We start from the raw sequence: 19951 nt of genomic DNA, 5'->3' as shown, positions 1-19951 counted from the left end.
CTGTATATAGATTTGGCTGGTTTATGGAGCAAACGAAGATAGAAGCAACTCTGGGTATGCTGGCTATTTCATGGAACCCTAGATCGGAGCCCAGGACGCATGATTTTCTTTGGTTTCCAAACTTTTGCAGGTAGTTAAACAATTAGAACCCAGCTTGGTATCTTCCTGGATATCCAAACTGGTACAGCTCAAATACTTGGGCACCATTTCCATGAAAAACAGCCTGTGGCTAATTTTATTTTTTTTTGTCTTTGGCTCTCCTGGTGCATCCATACCCTGACCCTGATCCTCTTCTTTCTGTATGATTTTTCATCCTCCAGAAGCTTTTCCGTCGAGAAATCAAGCCACCATTCAAACCTGCTGTGGGCCGGCCAGACGATACCTTTTATTTTGACAAAGAATTTACCTCCCGCACACCCAAAGGTTGGTGTTTGGCTTTTAATAATCTGAGGACAAGAGGGTGCTGTGTGTGTACCTGTATTCACTTTATGAACACCTCTGGACATCTGTTCATGGGACACAGAAATAGCCCTTGCCTCCATTTTTAAGCCATTTCATTCATACCCACAAGAACCAGATTCTTGCCTGTTCTTTTGCACATTTTTTTGACCCTTTCTCATGGCTTTTGTTACATATACAGTATAAGGTTCAGAAAGATTTGGGATCCTGTACGCTCTCCCGATATAGAGAAATGGTACTTTGTCTCTGAAAAGTGGCATCTCACAAAATAAATATAAAAAGATGCACGGGGACTCTCTATACCAGGAGTAGGCAACCTTGGCTTTTTTATGACTCGTGGACTTCAACTCCCAGAATTCCTCAGCCAGCCATGCTGAGGGGAAAGGTGGAGGTTGCTATGCTGAGCCATGCTGGCTCAGGAATTCTGGGAGTTGAAGTCCACGAGTCATAAAAGAGCCAAGGTTGCCTACCCCTCCTCTATACGATTCTTTCCTTACTATACATCTCGGATGAGCATTTTATGTTCCTATAGTTAGTGGAATTGAAGAAATAGCAGACATGAAGAACATATGGCTCTCCAGATGTTGGAACTCTCACTCCCAAGCCAGCAGTGGTCAGAGGGAAGGGAGTTGGTCCAACACCACTGGGTTCCTCATCCTGGCTTTGAGTCTCAATATTAGAGCTGGCTAGTGCAGTATTTTTCAAACTTGGCAACTTTAAAATGTGTGGACTTCAACTCCCAGAATTCCCCAGCCAGCTCTTGTCCTACCTCTGTCATGGATGTTTGGGGAAGGAATAGCCAGTGGTCAGTTCCTGACATGCTGCTCTTCCAGAGAGTTGAGTTCTTTTTTTCCATTTTTGTTCTAGATTCACCTGGAATTCCTCCTAGCGCAGGAGCCCATCAGCTCTTCCGAGGATTCAGCTTTGTGGCCACTGGACTGATAGAGGATGAGAAAGCTAAATCACCACCTGTGCCTTTGCATTCTGTCGTTCAGGTAAGAAAAGACTGGAGAATCCTTGGAGGGGGGCTGTTCCCAAATCAAGCAAAAATCCATATGTAATTTAAAAGCCATATCAAAGTTGTCTTCTAGCAAAATTGTGTACACACATAAAGGTACTGTTGCCAATTTATGTATCTGTCAAAAATGATTTTGTATCTGTTCTATGAAATCTATGAATTTCAACACACTCTTCGCATCGGTTGAATCTAATCTGCTCCAAAGCTGCTATTTGTCCTGGGATGTTCAGTGCCAGTTTAGATTAGTGAGGAGGGGAATTTTAACCGGGAAATCATTCTGCAACATTTAGGTATATGAAAATAGCATACAGGTAGTCCTTGACTTATAACTACAATTGGGACCAGAATCTCTGTTGTTAAGCAAGGCAGTTGTGAAGTGAGCCCCGCCCAATTTTACGACGTTTTTGCCACAGTTAAGCAAATCATTGCAGTTGCTAAGTGAATCAAGTGGTTGTTAAGTGAATCCAACTTCCCCCATTGAGTTTGCCTGCTGGCAGAAAACGGGAAAGGTTGCAAATAGTGTTCACGTGATTCCCCGCCCCCCAGGACACTGCAACCTTGCCCGTTGCCAAGCACCCAAATTCTGATCACATGACTGTCAGGATGCTGCAACTGTTTAAGTGTGGGGTCTATTATAAGTCACTTTTTCAGTGCTTTTGTAACATCACTAAATGAATGGCTGCCAATCGAGGACTACCTGTATGCACGACTTCACCTGGATTTCTCCATCCTGGTTCAGTTTCAGCAACAGAGAGAGACTTTCAGAAACTTCGTATGTAGTCTAGCAAACTTGATTTTTTTCTCATTTTCTTTCCTTATAGCAACTGCATGGGAAGAATCTCCAGTTTAATGATGGTTACTTGATTAAAGAAGCCATCGGTGTGGGCTCTTATTCGGTGTGCAAACGGTGTATTCACAAGGCAACCAGCACAGAATATGCAGCCAAGGTCAGAGCTCTCTCTTTCGTCCAACCCAAGAACGTATTATTATTATTATTGTTGTTGTTGATCATCGCACAGTCAGCCAGATGTTCAGACTGGATTTGGCATTTCTGTCCACCCATCGAGTCCTCACCAAGGATCTAGGATAGGCAGATGTAGATGTTTGATGTTATTACAGATCTCGTCGCAGGATGGAAGCAGTTCCTAGCAAGGCCGCCTTTTGCAATTGACTAATGGCGAATTTGTCAATGCCAATGGTGTTCAAGTGGTGCTCCAGTTGTTTTGGGATTGCACCCAAGACGCCTATTACTATTGGTACTACCCTTGCTTGCCTTTGCCACAGTCTTTCTATTTCTATTTGTAGGTCTTTGTATTTTGTTATCTTCTCCAGTTCTTTCTCGTCTATTCTGCTGTCTCCAGGCACTGCATGTCCACTATCCAGACTTTTTTGTCTTTCTTATCGACAATTGTTAAGTCCGGGGTGTTATGTGGCAGGTGCTTATCTATTTGAATTCTGAAGTCCCAGAGCAGTTTAACTTTATCATCATCATCATCATCATCATCATCATCATCATCATCATCATCAGTGAAATCTTCAAAAATCCCACCATTAGTTTAAACGAGCTTCCTGGTAGATAATAGTGCAGGAGAGTAAAGTTGGGAATGTGTACGCAAGAAAGCCTTGACTTTGTGTGAGTTTAGTTGCTCAAAGTGTATTTGACAATCTTGGGGGTGAATTGATGTAACGTGGAGTTGAATGAGCTGAAAAGTCCCTGATCTCACTGCCATTTGCTGACTGCACAGACATCTTGGGTGGGATTGTAGATCATATAATGTGTGTGTAGTTGTGTAAATGATGTTTTACACCAGAGGTCTTCAAACTTGGCCCTTTTATGACTTGTGGACTTCAACTCCCAGAATTCCTCAGCCAGGCAAGCTGGCTGAGGAATTCTGGGAGTTGAAGTCCACAAGTCATAAAAGGGCCAAGTTTAAGACCCGTTTTATCCTTTTGCATCACACCTCAGACTGCCTTTCCTATATTAGAAAAGGAATTAAAAATATTTTGTAGAGATTTTAAAACTTTATTCTTTTATTCTGTATTTATTGCTATTTTTAATGGATGGTGACTTTTATATTGATGCTGATGATTTCTGCTGCTTAATTTTATAAATTAAGCCTTTTTATATTGGTTTAATATATATTTTACAGCATGTTTTAATTGCTTTGTACGTGCCTCAAGACTATTGGAATTGGTGAGAGGTACAGTGAACAATTAAGTAATAAAACCTTGCAGGATTATTGGAGAGATTGCAATTAACTACGTATGTCATGTTTTCAACTTTTAAACATAATCCAACCCCCCCCAAAAGTAGTAGTGAGTAGTAGTAAAACGGCATATACTTCTTGCAGATTATTGACAAGAGTAAGCGAGATCCCTCCGAGGAAATTGAGATACTCCTACGGTACGGACAGCATCCAAACATCATCACACTGAAGGACGTGAGTGTCATAGCGGAGTAGAGCTTATCAACAGACAATGCTTATGAAGGGAAGAGCAGTTGTTCATTCATGACTCGGGCAGGACAGTAGATCAGAATATTTGTGCAGGTAGTCCTCACTTAACAACTGTTCATTCAGCAATTGTTCAAAATTACAACAGTGCTGAATAAAGCACTTATACCCCATGCCTGAAGTTATGGCCCTTGCAGTGCCCCTGCGGTTACACGATTGCGATCTGGGTGCTTGGCAACTGGTTTGCACTTATGGCGAGTTACCAAGTGCCCTGTGATCATGGGATCACCTTTTGCATCTTCCCTACGGGCTTCCCCGGAAAATCAGTGTAGAGAAGCTGGCAGGGAAAGTTGCCTGCCACGAGGACTCCCTCTTCTGGGGGTTGGCTGAAAAAAATCTGTCCCAAATTCCAGTCAGGATTTTCAGTCACAGAGGATTTACAGTTGCAGAGCAGAGAGGCAGCGAAGTAAGGTAAGGAGAGTGGGGTGCCTTGGGGTGGGGGAGGCCTGGCATAGGCCGTATATACGTTTCTCTCCACTCCGGGTCTGAAAATCCTGCTTGGATTTCAGCAGGGAGGATTTTCAGTTCCTGAATGGAGGAAACACTGGTGCACGGCCTGCCCTGGGCATTCCAGGCACCCCCTGCCCCTTGAGGCACCCCGTGCTACTTACCTGGGACTCCATCTGCTTAATGACCCATGAGATTGTTAAATGAACAACCAGGAGTGCTAAGATTGCAGTCATTTGAGCAATCACATGATGTTTCACTTAATGACTGCTTCGCTCAGTGACTGAGATTCCAATCTCAAGTACGATTGTTAGGTGAATTACCTGTAGCTCTTTGGTGAAAAGTCAACCCTGCAGATAAAGAGCCCTTTGCTCTCTTTTTCACTGCCAAAGTGGATCTGCTCACGGTTATGGCCTTGCAAGATTCGTAAAAGGCACAGACATTTTGAAGCCGTATTCAGAGGCAGTTCTGACTTCCTTCCTCGTGCTCAGAGCAGACTGTCCATTTTACAGGGGGTGTTTGTTGAAGTAGAACAAAAAAACAAGCAGGGGTTACAGTGAAAGAGTTGACCCTATGCATTCGGTGCCCTAAAAAGCTGTAGTCCATCATATTTCTGCTGGCATGCCTGTCAATTATGATTCAGCATAATATTGCTAGAGAGAGAGAGACAAGCCTCTTCGACAATCCCATTGCCATAAATCAAATCAGATAGACACTCCAAGAAATGATTTCATAACAAGAAATATATTTTAATCAGATAGGTTACTTGCCTTTATGACAAATGCCTCTGATATTACATCTCCTGTTCATTTCTATCGGTAAAAAGATGAAGCTCTCCCTTCATACCATCTTTATAGTAGTACAGGCTCATCGGGTGACATCTGATGGGCCATGCTTCTCTCAAACAAAGACATTCCAAACTGGCTTGTGTCCAAGAAGTCTCCCCATGCCCTTTTGAAACTCCTCCCCCTGACCTATTACTAACATACTGATACATGCTCTCTAGTTAGAGTTACATAGAGCTATACAAGGTTACATGGATCTATATGGGCCAGAATACCCATGGTTGTTGAGATGCTGTTTCTGTATTGTAGAAATCGTTATCCCTGTGCAGAATTGCATCCTGTGCAATTTCTAGACCTCAAGTTGGATGTACAGCGTACGAAGTTGGTAGATGGTTTGGGGAAACAAGTTAAATCGTTTTTCTCAGACCTGCTTAGAAATATCCATTTGGCAGGTGTACGATGATGGCAAACGTGTTTACCTGGTGACTGAACTAATGAGAGGTGGGGAGCTGCTAGACAGGATTCTCAAGCAGAAGTGTTTTTCAGAAAGAGAAGCAAGCTCCGTCCTGCACATGATCTGCAAGACCGTGGAATATCTTCACTCCCAAGGGGTGAGTAGGAGATGCTGGCAAGAACCCTCCTGCTTCCCTGGGCCTCCCTGCCTTTGTGCCAGGGTGTATGCCTGCAACATCAGAATGGTCGTTTGTTTTTTTATGCATGTCAAACGTGTATGTGCATTGCAGGTTTTAATTCGTTCCTCAAATAAATATCACCTGTGTTGAAGCAAAAACAAATGCCAAAAGTAGGAAAAGCCGGGGTAAATCCACTAGAGTTGGGTTCATATTTTTTTTTTTAAAAAAAAAATCAGGACGAAGAAAAGTATCATCAGGGTATGGAAGAAGTACAAGGTAAATGTCAGAGGAGATTCATCAGGAGAGACCGACATCAAGTATTTTACAGATGTTAGTACCTGATTGGTGGTGCTGCATTGAATTTGAAGGAGGTCACATATGCCTGCCTTAAAGCAAAGCAATGGCTTCTGCTTTGTCTTGGCTATAAGTTCAATTGTCACATGAGATTTGACACCTACAAACCAGACCCAGGGATTATTTTTTCCTCCGGTGGTACCAAATCTCTAGAAAAGTGATGGCAAACCTTCTAGACACTGAGTGCCCCAAAACCGGCCCACCCCCTGCCCCGCTCCTGCCCCCTGCCTGGCCGCAGGGCCACCTACTGCCTCTACGGCCCGCCACAGCAGATCACCCAGGCGGCCCTGCAGTGCCATGTTAGCAACACCCTCTGTCCGCACCCCACAGCATCATCTGCGCGTGACAGTGCACGAGGGCGGAGTCTTGTCCCTGCTGCCCGGGTGCCATGTCCTTGGCTGCGCTGCTCCACGCGGGCCATGGCTGGGGGCGACTCTCCTGTGGGGGGGGCTGCTGGTGAGGAAGGGCCACAGGAGAAGGGGCTGGGGCAATGCCACATGTGCCCACAGAGAGGGCTCTGAGTGCCGCCTCTGGCACGTGTGCCATAGGTTCGCCACCACTGCTCTAGAACGTCCTTGTGGTGAAAATCTGTAGGTTCAGCCTCAGGTTGATTTTAGTCTCCATTGCAACATTATTTTAGCAATCCTTTTCTATCAATGTATTGTGGCTTCTGTTTTATTACACCCTTTTTTCTGCTTTTTCTGCTTATGTTTTTGTCATCCTTATTAGGGGCTCTGTAACCCAAAAGCAGGGGAAAAATGCACTGCAGTTGTAGGATCAGAATGAAGTTTAACATCTGGAACTGGAGCACATATCTGTAAATTGAAAGGAAGCCGTCACAAACTGATGACCTGCAATGTCCACTTTTGCTTTGCAGGTGGTCCATAGAGACTTGAAACCTAGCAACATCCTCTACGTAGATGAGTCCAGCGACCCTGAATGTATTCGCATTTGTGACTTTGGGTTTGCCAAGCAACTGAGGGCAGACAATGGGCTCCTCATGACCCCTTGCTATACTGCCAACTTCGTTGCTCCAGAGGTAAGCAGCTCATGATCCCGAGTTTGTTGGGGTTAAATTCCAAGTAAAACATACTTGTTCTACTAATTTCATCCATTTCAGGAAAGTCTCTGCAATCACTTTCTCCACCCATCTGGGCTGAATGAAAGACCTGTTTGGTAGTTTTGTGTCTGCAAATAGTTGTAGGAGAATCTGCTACGATGGAATCAAGTGTAAAGGTTGTTTGGACACTTTGGCATCTGTCCCCCGAACTGGAAAGAAAGTCTACTATTGCCCTTAGCTGAATCTTCTGAAGTTCCTGAGTTAGGTTCCTCCCGCAGATTTCCCCCAGATCATCATATTAGCATGTTTGGCTTGGGGACACAGACCAACATAAAAATTGGATCTTTTCTCTTGTGATTGTTCCTAACTGCATGTGAATTTTAGTAACTATCTCAAATTCTCATGGCTTCCTTTCTTGCACTTTCACAGAGTCCTCTAAGTAAGAAAGCCAGAATATACCTGGAATTCCAAATGCTACCTGTATTTTATCTGATAGGCCTGGGGGACCCTTTTGAAATGGTCTTGGCCTCCCATCAAGCAGACTCCCTCCAGATTGTTTCAGAGGATTCCAACATGATGATCATTCTGTACTGAGGGGATGTCATCCATACCTCCCAAGAAAAGTTGTTAGAAGAATGTTGAAAGGGGAAGTGTAATGTTAGGAGACAGGAATGGGACGTTCTGCAGTTGCAAGGAGGACCTTTTATGTATGGACTGGAACATCTGCCATTTTATCCTAGGAATAAACAACCTAGGAATCTTTGGTCTTGCAAGCTGAATTCATCTGGAACAGAGTTCCCCAACCTTTCCAGCTTTGCGGCCTGGTGGGGTGGGGGAGAGGGGATGGTTCCGTGCGAGCGGCGGGAAAGCGCGTGTGCACAGCTCCATTTGTATGAGCGGCGTGCACGCATGCTTGCACAAATGGAGCATGCACGCGCTTGCCCGCCACTTCCGCGGCCTGGTTCAAGGCCTGAACTAGAAGATCCACCGTGGGGAAGTTTGTGTAGGGAGAATGTTGTCCTCCCTGCTTAGAAATTATTCCTAGATAAGATGGCTAATTAGACCAATTGCTTTTTTGTAACTACACAGTATTTAAAGCACCCTTGGTTAATAGCACAGCCAATGGCTGGAAATTAGTGGAGTTGACTGACTTTTTCTGAAATGACACAAACAGGAAATGGAAAGAGGATAAGGAAAGGTAAAGAAGACCAACAAGTACTGATCATCTCCTTAATAGGATGTGCGGGAGTGATAAGAGAGAAGAGAAATTCAAAACTGAGCTGCTTTCTATACCTCGTGGTTTTTCTGCAGATTTTTATATTGCTGGAGGTGTCACCCATGCCTCTTTTCTTTCTTTCTTTTTTTTCAAAACCAAGAAAATTAGCAAGGAGTACCATCAGCTTCATTGCTTTCACTTTTTGTTAATGTTTTTTTTCCTATTCTTCCTACAGTTGATAATTATATATCCATTCTTGTTCTTAATTTAGGTTTTGAAACGCCAAGGCTACGATGAGGCCTGTGACATTTGGAGCTTAGGAATCCTTCTCTACACAATGCTAGCAGGGTAAGATGGATGCATTGTGTTTGCTGGGAGAACAAGGATTTTGTTTATTAAACAAAATTATTAAATTTTCATTCCACCCACTCCCCTTCCAAAGAATGCTGGAGAGACAGGTGGTCCTCTACCTCTTCTTTTTATCTCACAGTAATTCTGTGAGACAGGATAAGGTGAGACAATTCGATTGAGTTAAACCATCATATGGCTTAGTTTTGGTTTAATCTTGTATGTGAACCTATGAGTCATGGTCTAATGCACAATGTGAACCCAGCAACACATGCTTAGCAGAGAGCATATAAACACAAGTAAGAGCTTGAGATTGCTTAGTGAATCTTCTGTTTGAGCATGGGGTTAGAATCTGTCTCCTCTTCGGCTGTATTCTTAATTGGTGACATAGCAGTCTTCCAATGTTTGAGAGGCTGTCACAAAGAAGAGGGGAACCACAACTTATTCTCCAAAGCACCTGAGGGCAAGACAAGAAGTAATGGTTGGAAATATATCAAAGAGAGATTCAACCTAGAACTAAGCAGGAATTTCCTGACAGTGAGAATGATTAATCAGTGGAACGGCTTGTCTCCAGAAGCTATAGGTGCTCCATAACCAGAGGTTTCTAAGAAGAGATTGGATAGTAATTTGTCTAGAAAGGTTGGGGGTCTCCTGGTATTCTGTATTTTGTACTCTGCCCTGCTACTGACAACTGCGCTATTTTTAAGCCATGGTTTCTTTAAGTTTGTTTTGTTGAGTATGTTAGAATTGCTGGGTTCACATCACCTGTAGGTAGCAGTCATGTCCTATGTAGCACAATAGTTAGAGTCACAAAAGACACAGTGATATTTGGAAGGCTTGGCTTAACATTTTGCAGAGACTAACTTATACAGAAATGAGCTCATGCAACATGTTAAGCCTTTCTCTCCCATCAATGAGTAAAAAACTGATTCACTTGGAGTTTTGGTCTGAATCTCACCCCATTCCAATTAAGAAATGTTTTTTGTTTTGTTTAGGGTAAGCATTTGAAGCCCCTCTCTCCTCTTTGGGCAAGATTCTCCATAAGTTGGCTATCAATAAAATCCAGCCAGGCTCATTATAATATTGCTTAAGAATTAGGCAACGCTTGTACATTTCCAAGCTGCTATAGGCATTTATTAGCCGTCACTGTTAAACTGGAGAACTGTAACAAACCTGAAGGTCAGACCAGCCAATTCTTTGCCCCACAGCAAATCTTCCATTCCCAACCAATCATTAACAGACTAGACCGTATGATTCAGCTCCATAATAGGGCACTGTGACTTATTACATGCTCATAATTATAATGAATTATGAAATCTCTCAGTTCAGAGTCTGTCTCTGTTTGTCTCCTGAGAATCCCAGCTTCTGCTGAGCATGTGTGTAGATCTCTTGTGTTTTTAAAAAATAACCAAACCTTGTAGTGAAAATAATCTGTACTTAAATCTCTACCAGCAGTTGAATGAGTTTTCTGGGAATTGGATGCTGTTGAGATGGTAGTGGGGAATCTCTCTCCTTGACAGTCCTCCTGTCTTCTCTATCCATGTCTACTCTCACTCCATGCTTTAGATCAGGGGTCCCCAACCCCCAGGCTGTGGACCGGTACCAGGCCATGGCATGCTAGCGACCAGGTCGCACAAACAAGCAAAGCCCCATCCGTGGGATGCAGGCAGCACACAAAACCACGCACCCTCGGGTCCACGAAAAAACCTCTCTCCACGGAACCGGTCCCTGGTGCCCAAAAGGTTGGGGACCTCTGCTGTAGATGTTCTCTTTCATCTGACATTCTGGTATTGCATGTATTAAATATGCGGTTGTTGTCATTCTCCCTGACCCCTTCTGCCTTTTGCAGGTATACTCCATTTGCAAATGGGCCCAGTGATACCCCTGAAGACATCCTTGTTCGGATAGGCGGAGGAAAGTTTTCCCTCAAAGGAGGAAATTGGAACACCGTTTCCGATGCAGCCAAAGTAAGGTTTAGCTCAGGGGCCTTCAAACTTGGCCCTTTTATGACTTGTGGACTTCAACTCCCAGAATTCCTCAGCCAGGCTGAAGTCCACAAGTCATAAAAGGGCCAGGTTTGAAGACCCCTGGTTTAGCTTCTTAAACTCAGGCAGTAGCAAAGCAGCTTCAACCTTCAGTCAGAAGTCCACAAGAGTCCTCTGGCTTGAAGTTACGGCTTATATAGTCTACTTTTCTTTTGTTCAGTGGCTGGCCAGATGCTTCTAGGAGAGCCGCCACACCCTCATGAGGAACATTGATTCTGGAGAGTAATTTTTAACCATTCCGATATGGTTAAAAGTTTTGAGTTTTGAGTCTGGGGTTATTATGGTTATGAGTTTTTCATAACCTCGTCATTCAGGAATGCTAAAACTGCCCGATTAAACAGCCTTTACTCCTTCTTGTGGTAACCAATCCCACAGGTTAAATTATGCTCTGCCATAACAGAGCAAGTTATTTATCTGTCTCAATTCTCTCACAATTCAGTTTGATTGAATGAGTCTAATTTTGAGAGAGAGAAAAGGTGTTTTTTTTTAAATCTTCCAACCTGCTTTTTACCCACCATATATAATTTTATATAGCTCTGTTGTTTACCCCCAAACTCATCCAGACACTCACTTTCTTTTTGAGATAGAAAACCAGAGATATTGGCTCCTTTTAGATAACATGATGGGCTAAAGTTGTTCCTCCTACTAGAGCAGGGGTAGGCAACCTTGGCTCTTTTATGACTCGTGGACTTCAACTCCCAGAATTCCTGAGCCAGCATGGCTCAGCTTGGAAACCTCTCCCTTTCCCCTCAGCATGGCTGGCTCAGGAATTCTGGGAGTTGAAGTCCACGGGTCATAAAAGAGCCAAGGTTGCCTACCCCTGTACTAGAGCAATTAATTCAGCTCCCTGATTGCCAGGGCAGGATGGCAAATGAGCTGGTCATTTCTGGAGGAATTCTTTTTAAAGGCCCAGTAGCAGCTCCAAAGTTTGTCTGGGTGGATTTTCTCTCCTTTTTTGGCAAATGAAGAAAGAAAAGCAAAATTATCATCATGGTCCAACTGGGGCGAGCATCATTATGGTCAGATTTGTGGGAGGGAGGCTTTATTTATTCTCCTTTTTGTCCTCTTTCCATCCCCTTGTGGTGAAGGTGGGAGATGCAAAATTTTAAAAAAGGGTATATAGTAAAGCCCCATTTTTGCAGGTCTTCTTTGTTTCAGAAGCAGGGAGACTCAACAGTCCATTAACTCTGAGCTGGCCAGGAATTAATTCAGGCTGCAATAGCCCTGGAATTCATTGGGTCTAAAACTAACTCCTTTGATTTAATTTTTGGAGTTAGTTGACCAGGCAATAAAAAAGTGACAAGGAAAGAAATAAGAGGAATGATTAATGAAGAAAACTATGGATTCCTTAAGCCGTTTGCACCTTGTTGTGTGAATGAAAAGGATGTCAATGCCTGCCATGGGGTTGTGCTTCCTTGGCGTTTCTTGTTAGAACGAGTACCTAAACAAATTAGAGATTCCATATGATGGTTTATTTAGAGAACAAACCCTAGCTTATGACTGCACTGTAAAGAAGAACAAGCCATAGATTAGATTCAGACATGATATCCAAATGTAGTGAAGGAAGGAAGGAAGGAAGGAAGGAAAGGAAGGAAGGAAGGAAGGAAGGAAGGAAGGAAAGGAAGGAAGGAAGGAAGGAAGGAAGGAAGGAAGGAAGGAAGGAATGAATTTACTACTCTTGGCTGACTAGGCATTATTGTTCCCCGATATGACAAATCTGGAAAAAACTTCCAAATTAACTAAGAAATAGCACTGTCTTCTTCAGTGTAGCCAAGAAGCTGCCAAGGGGAAGAAAGATATTCAGCAGCTATATTTTCTGAATACTTACTGCAGGATTTAGTATCCAAGATGCTCCATGTTGATCCGCATCAGCGTTTGACTGCCAAACAGGTACTCCAACACCCGTGGATAACGCAGAAGGACAAGTTGCCTCAGAGCCAATTAAGTCACCAGGATGTACAGCTTGTAAAGGTACGAAGAGATTTGCATGCTTCCTGCCATATTCTGTCATACGACCCTAGTTTTCTCTCAGTATCCTTGGGCCAGTGAGGAAACGGAGAAACAATTTGGGAGAGAGAGGTTGGCACAACTCAGATTACATGCGGGAAACCCATGACCCATTTGTGGCATGTCATGTTTGAAAAGAAGGAAAAAAAACAAGAGACCTGCTGCCAAAGTAGACAATACTAGTCTGGCTGAAGAAGTCCTTTAAAGTTGGCACTTTTGTGTTCCTACACCCTACTTGATAGTATTTTAAAAAATAATTAAAATACTAGAGTAAACTCATCAAAATAGTAGCAAATCTCTCTCTCCCTCCCTGTCTTATGTATGTGCATGTACCTGATGGAAACCCTTAGGAAATCATTCTTCAGATATTCTGTAATATATCTAAGATGCTTCAGATTATTTAGATTAAAACTCCCAGATACAGCTTTTGGGAAATGTTTCCCAATTGGCAAAATCTGCTTTTTCTAGCAGGAAAGAGAGAGAGAAGGAATTCTAGTCTGTAAATGGAAGGCAGAGAGAGTCAATTTGGTCTACTGGTTAAAGTTATCAGGCTAGTCCTGCCTTAGGTACAAAGCCAGCTGGGTAACCTTGGACAGTCAAACACACTCGGCCCTAGGAAGGAGGCAATGGCAAACCACTTATAAAAATCTTATCAAGAAAATTACAATGACTTGTCCAGGCACTTGCTAGAGTTAATATTGACTTGAAAGCATTAAAAAAAGCTGCACCCCTTTGAGGAACTCTAGCCATTATATTTCTTTAAGAATAAGTCAGGCCGTTTCACACAATAAATGATTCTCCTACCCCAGATACATTCAGTGGGGAAACTGCAATTTAGTTGTGACTCCCAGAGAAGTGGACTTCATTACTCCATGGACATCTGCAAACATTCTGGCTCCATTCTTGTTTTTACCAATATTTGCTTGAAGAAACTAGTGCATAAGTGATCATTGCTTTCTTTCAAGATCTTGATTTGTTCCCTTAAGTGATCATTGCTTTCTTTCAAGATCTTGATTTGTTCCCTTAAGCAGGATTAAATTGCTCTTTTTTAGTTGAGGCTTAGCACTAATAAAATGGTTCATCTTTCCATGGATAGTGAAACAGATGATAACCTTTGAGATTAATAAGAGCCTCAGAACTAGCAAATTGTCTATCAATCGTCCCTATCACCATTGCTTGTTGAGGTGGGACCTTGAGAGAGCACACTTCGGAGTGACATGTTGAAGCCACCTTCCCCAATTGATGCCTCCAGATATCAGTAGGAAAAGGTTTGATTCCTGACAATATGTAAATGAATGAATAACAGAATTGGACCTTGGAGTTCTTTTAGTCCAACCCCCTGCTCAAGCAGGAAACCCTACACCATTTCAGACAAATGGCTGTCCAATCTCTTCTTAGAGACTTCCGGTGTTGGAGCACCCACAACTTCTGGAGGCAAATCATTCCACTGATTAATTGTTCTAGCTGTCAGGAAATTTCGCCTTAGTTCTAGGTTGGAATGAAAATGCTGTGTCTCCAAACAGCATGGCTAGATGAGATAGTGAATGGTTTAGTGCTTTGGGGGCTTAAGTGATCAGCAAATAATCATTTTTTTTTTGTCGTGATGTCAACTCTGGTGCCCATGCATCTTGTACATGTCTGTCTCTTAAGCAAACCCCTGTGGCTCGTCTCTCTTCCAGGGTGCCATGGCTGCCACATACTCTGCACTGAACAACTCAAAGCCAAGTCCCCAACTGAAGCCTATTGAAGCCTCTTTCTTGGCCCAGAGGCGGGTTAAGAAGCTCCCATCTACCAGTCTGTGATATGGGAATGCAGGGTAATTCTCCAGCACCCCAAGTCATTGACTCTGCACAAACCCCCCTGGTATTTCCAGCGGCACAGGAAAGTGTCACTCCACCAAGAAGTCCATCAGGGCCAAGTGCCTTCAGAAAGATTAGCTCTTGTTCTCCTCATGGATGTCTTTTTTGTTGTTGTGATGTGTTGTTCTTAAACGAACAGAGAGTCTATTTAAAAAGGAATCTATGTAGATATAGGCAAGAAGATGAACATGCAGTAACCTTCCTGCAAAACACCTCTACCTGCAAATGGCAATGCCTTAGACAAATTGGTATCTCAGCAACTCAAACCTGGTAACAGCTGAAAGCGTGCTCTCACCGCTTCTCTCATCAAGATCACTCCAGTGGAGATGTTTTCATTTTGTTTGTTTTTAAAAGGCCCCTCTCTGTATAGACACACACACTTTTTACATGATTTGTGAGTTCTCTTGTGCACAAGCTGAACTTCCTCTCCAAGCCAGGTGGCTGCTACTCAAGATGGTTTTGAACAACTCTGGCTCATTTCTTCCCTCTTTCTCTTTTCAACATCACGTGATTGAAGACGACGCCATCCGACGGGTTGGAATTATATACTTTTTCTAAATCCCCAAATCCTGTGGACTCTTGAAATCTATGCCAGACTGTATCTAGCTTTTAAACGTGTAATGAAAGAAAATGCTTTTTCAGTGGTGAAGATGTCCAGATTTTCTAGATGGAGAAAGGGGAGAGGGTTTCTGTTTGTTTGTTTGTTTATTTGTTTGTTTAAACTCTGCCAAACAGCACAATCCAGCACCTCCATGATGCTAAGTCCAACCAAAAAAAGTCTTTGTTGCTCTTTTCCTTTTTTTTTTTTTAATTTAACTGATTGTGTAGCTGGTAACTCAGGGTTTCTGTCTGAATTTTGAAATAAATCATATCATGCAGCTTGAAGTTACTTCACTGACTAACCTTGCATTTCCCTGTCTGGATGGTTATCTGTGCTATTGGGCTCCTTATATTAATATAATATTTTATATTCTATGTACAGAATACATCACGTCACAGATGTGATGAACATTCTATGTACATGGCCATATTCTTATGATCTCCATTTATGGTCCCTGCGTATCATGTGTAAATCACACTCCTTAACGACATTTCAATAGAAAATGAAGCATGTCCCCAAAGATTTTTTCCCCGATATGGCCTGAACTAGAAAAGATAAAGAAGTATGGTTTGTTTAATTGTCTGGCTGTCTAATTTGCCCATACATGGGGGAGAGAAAGGAACCTGCTTTTGTTAAAACTTTCTAGCCAATGTTTTTTCCACTCTGGCTGGAACAATGATGCCTGAATTTAAGGCTAAGTTTGCTTTCTCATTTGTGTCAATCTTTAATGTAAGCAAACCCCATCCCTTGTTTTATATCAGAGGTCTTCCAACTTGGTCCTTTTATGACTTGTGGACTTCAGCTCCCAGAATTCCTCAGCCAGGCACGCTAGCTGAAGAATTCTGGGAGTTGAAGTCCACACATCATAAAAGGGCCAAGTTGGAAGACCCCTGTTTTATATGATAATAGAAGAGCACAGATGTGATGAACAAGATCTGCCCAATTAGATTTACTAATGATGTGCCTTTTTTCCCCTGATGGGATATTCAAATAAAGATACTGGTTTTTATTTGGTAGGAGGGAGGTTACCAGCAACAGCTGTCTTGTCACCATTGATTTTTACATGGAACTAGACAACCGGTGTCCTCTTGGCTCATCCTCCCAGAGATATTTCCTTAACGAATTCCTCATTGCCTTCAACAATGACAGAACTTTTAATTTAAGGCCTTCACTGGAGAATCTGGGATACAGTCAGAAGTGCATCTGCCTTGAAAGTAGCCCATGGTGAACTGCATAGCACAGTCAAACATCAGCACAGGAAACTTTGTGACATATTGTGCCATAAACTGCTTCCTGATATTTACGTCATAAAATGTTTTATCAAATTTGCCAAATTTCAATTCCAGGGGAATGATGGGTCTGAGATTTTGGATGCCTTCTGTAAGTTGGCGCATTTGAAATACTTGGTTCAAAACATAAAACAAAAAAACCCTATACCGGTGGCGAACCTATGGCATGGGTGCCAGAGGCGGCACTCAGAGCCCTCTTTGTGGGCACGTGCGCCATCGCTTTAGGCCTCCGCCGCCATGTGCAAAAAAAAAAAAAAAAGGTTTAGTCAGTCAATTTCAACTTCTCGCAGGGAAAAAAAAGATCTTGCAAAGTTGGAATTGATTGAACTTTTTAGTCCCACCCAGTCTGCTGTTACCATCGCAGCCACGCCCACCCAATGGGCCACATCCACCCGGCACTCGATGCATAAGTGGGTTTTGGGTTGCAGTTTGGGCACTCGGTCTCTAAAAGGTTCGCCATCACTGCCCTATATAGTGCACTGTTTCACCCAGTTATCAGTTACAGGATCCAGAGTTTTAGCAGTATAGAGATTGTTTCTACCTTACCTACATTTAGTGAATACTCTGCTATTGCTCTTGACACTATTTATTTCTATCCCTCCTGCCTTTCTCTATCCATCTGTTTAGCTTTCTTCATTCTGGATTCACTGATCTAGGTTTCCCACAGTGTGAAACAAGTTTGGAGTAGGGAATATTGAGGAAAGCTTGATTGATAATGCTCCCCAGTTTATTATCACTAGAAAAGCACGTACCCTGGTTGCAGTGAGGTGGCAGCTAAACGTTTATAATGTGACAGTGTGTCCTACTTCTCCCTCAAAGAACCCACCTAATGGGACAGAGCACATTTTACATAGAAATGGAAAATATGTAATATGAATTGTCTTAAGTGACTATTCAGAAAAACCTTTTTTACATAATATGAATAAATCCAACACAATTTTGCCCTTGAAAAACATTTTCCTGTATAATATTCACCAGTGGCTTAACCATACTGGCATTGTTTTAAGTTTCTTAGATATGTAATAATGCTGATTTGTTTGATGTCAACTATAAGCGTTTGGGTGGCTCTTACTAGTTGATCTACACCAAAGAACCACTATCTTTATGGACAGTTTCCAGCCTGGAACACAGTAGAAAGAAATTATGGAAAGCATTAAAGCAGATGAACGGAGAGATTTTACTATTTGCATATCTGGGGTATTTCAACCTCCCGTCACATGAGATTGTTTTCTCTTTCCTACATAAACAATGCGTGGAAATTGTTGGAAAGCAGAACACAGGTAAGTATAGAAGACATTTCTAAGACTTGCTTAACAGTACATTAATCTGGAAACTGGAGATTCTCCAATGGAAATAAGAGATTAGAGGACCATCAACTGAATGTCGTTAACATTCTTCATAAGATTTGCACTGTGCAGATGATTGACCCGTACAGTCTTCAGTTTCCTGCCAAACTAATGATTCTTTCATGTAATAATTTGGGGTACTCAACATGCACAATTCATGGAAGCCATGCAGCTCTTGAAGTCTTTGTGCTGATTCCAGAACCCACAATTCTAACAAACTCCAATGGTAACTAGAAGCTTTTATGATGGTAGGACCCATTTTAATAGGGGGAACTCAAGGGGGAAGTGTAAACTACTTCCATTTAGGAACAAAGACGCATAACTGATAAGTCTATGGCAGGGCTCTTCAAACTTGGCCCTTTTTATGACTTGCGAACTTCAACTCCCAGAATTCCTCAGCTAATATGCCTGGCTGAGGAATTCTGGGAGTTGAAGTCCACAAGTCATAAAAGGGCCAAGTTTGAAGAACCCTGGCTTAGCGTCTGGCCACCAGGAATGCGCAGATGACTGCTAGGAGCAAGACGGGTGGGAATTCATCAGCACTGCAAAACTTTTATGGCCACCTGCTTTTTTTGCAAATGAATGGAAACAACTACCAGGCAACAGTGATTTTCTTAATTCTGAAGTCTTATTTTTACTAATTCATTGTCAAGTGGATGCCTTTGGCTCTGCTGGCATGGAATTCTGGGAGCTGTAGTCCAATGTAACTGGAGGAATTGAAATAATATTTTATATTCCATGCCTCACATTTTACTGGCATTGCTACCTTAAAAAGAATTGCCCATTTTTATGCCTGCCTTCAAAACAGCCTTATAATAAATACTACTATTCAAATTCAGAATGATCTGTTTCTATTGATCTGTTTGTGTTCTCTTGACAGGCATTTTCTGTTTGTTAAACAGCATTTGTTATGTGACTTACTTTAAATTGTTGTAAATCTGCTTGAGTTAGGTTTTGTTCAGTTTGGTGGGATATAAATTTTTATTTGAGAACACATCAATGTTTCCACAAGCAGAGAAACTTTCCTCATAGCTCAGATATTACAACAAAAATGTGTAGATGGGACTCCATAGTATGCAAATTGAACTCCATATTATATATTACTATTTTCACTCTTAAGTCCAAAAAATTGGGAAGATGGGCTGATAAAATACACTAAATGACAGGTCCATAGATTAACCCATAACATAATATATATTTACTCAAAACCTGCTAATTGGCTACGTGATTGCCAAGTTTGTACCATTACTTTGGGATACGTTCTTGAGACTACAGAAGATACTAACCTGATGAATGTGCTATTCAAATTTAAAATATAGATACTTAGGCTAGGAAAATGATGATTCTTTGATCTATTTCAGAATAAAGAATAAAGGAAAGAATGAAAAACTTCTTGCATACTAAGTGCTAATAAATAAGCTAATAATGAGAAAATCCTATATTAGTTTCATATTAAAGATGATTAAATATTGCAAGTAGTTTGGACATGCCAAAAATACTGTACTAGCCAGCATTTAAATTATTTCAGTTACCCGATTGTATTTTGGATGTTTTTGGTCTTTGAGGCTGCACAAACAGCTTGCCTATGAAACCTCTGTCAATCTTATTCTTTTGTAAAATACATTGCAAATAAACTGGTGGGTTGGGTGAGTGTTTACAATTGTTATAAAGTGATTTAATAGCAACAGTACCGCTATCTTTTCTATACCAATATTTCCTCTTGGTTTTCCATCTCTTTCTCAATCAGGACACCTGCTCCCTTTTCTCTGTTCCGTCAGTCCAGTGGCTCAGTTGCTCAATTATATCAATTAGAGATTTCAGTGCTCTTTTGCTGAAATAAAATGGCTTTCCTGCATTGTTGGAATTGGAATGCTAACTGTGGATGAGTTATTGAAAAGGTTTTTGTTAGTTTGTAAATTTAAAAAAACCAGTTTCCATGGAACTAATGACAGGCAGTGCTGTTTGGAAAGTA

General features: G+C 42.0%; 1 protein-coding gene across 1 annotated transcript in view; it reads left to right on the top strand.

Annotated features, from left to right (window-relative positions):
* The window catches only part of RPS6KA1 (ribosomal protein S6 kinase A1), a 39198-nt gene extending 23676 nt beyond the window's left edge, over positions 1-15522 (top strand). The window contains exons 12-21 of the mRNA XM_029284637.1: positions 321-423; positions 1327-1454; positions 2299-2424; positions 3829-3918; positions 5675-5833; positions 7086-7247; positions 8756-8832; positions 10682-10799; positions 12711-12848; positions 14564-15522. Of these exons, the coding sequence (XP_029140470.1) occupies positions 321-423; positions 1327-1454; positions 2299-2424; positions 3829-3918; positions 5675-5833; positions 7086-7247; positions 8756-8832; positions 10682-10799; positions 12711-12848; positions 14564-14686 (1224 nt within the window). The 3' untranslated portion in view covers positions 14687-15522. The remainder of the gene's footprint in view (positions 1-320; positions 424-1326; positions 1455-2298; positions 2425-3828; positions 3919-5674; positions 5834-7085; positions 7248-8755; positions 8833-10681; positions 10800-12710; positions 12849-14563) is intronic.
* Positions 15523-19951: the final 4429 nt, after the last annotated feature.

Source organism: Protobothrops mucrosquamatus, unplaced genomic scaffold (assembly GCF_001527695.2).
Source record: "Protobothrops mucrosquamatus isolate PMUCROS unplaced genomic scaffold, P.Mucros_1.0 scaffold781, whole genome shotgun sequence".
NCBI classification, from domain to species: Eukaryota; Metazoa; Chordata; class Lepidosauria; order Squamata; family Viperidae; genus Protobothrops; species Protobothrops mucrosquamatus.
Note: the sequence above shows the minus strand (reverse complement) of the source record. Positions and strands in the feature narration are given on the sequence as shown.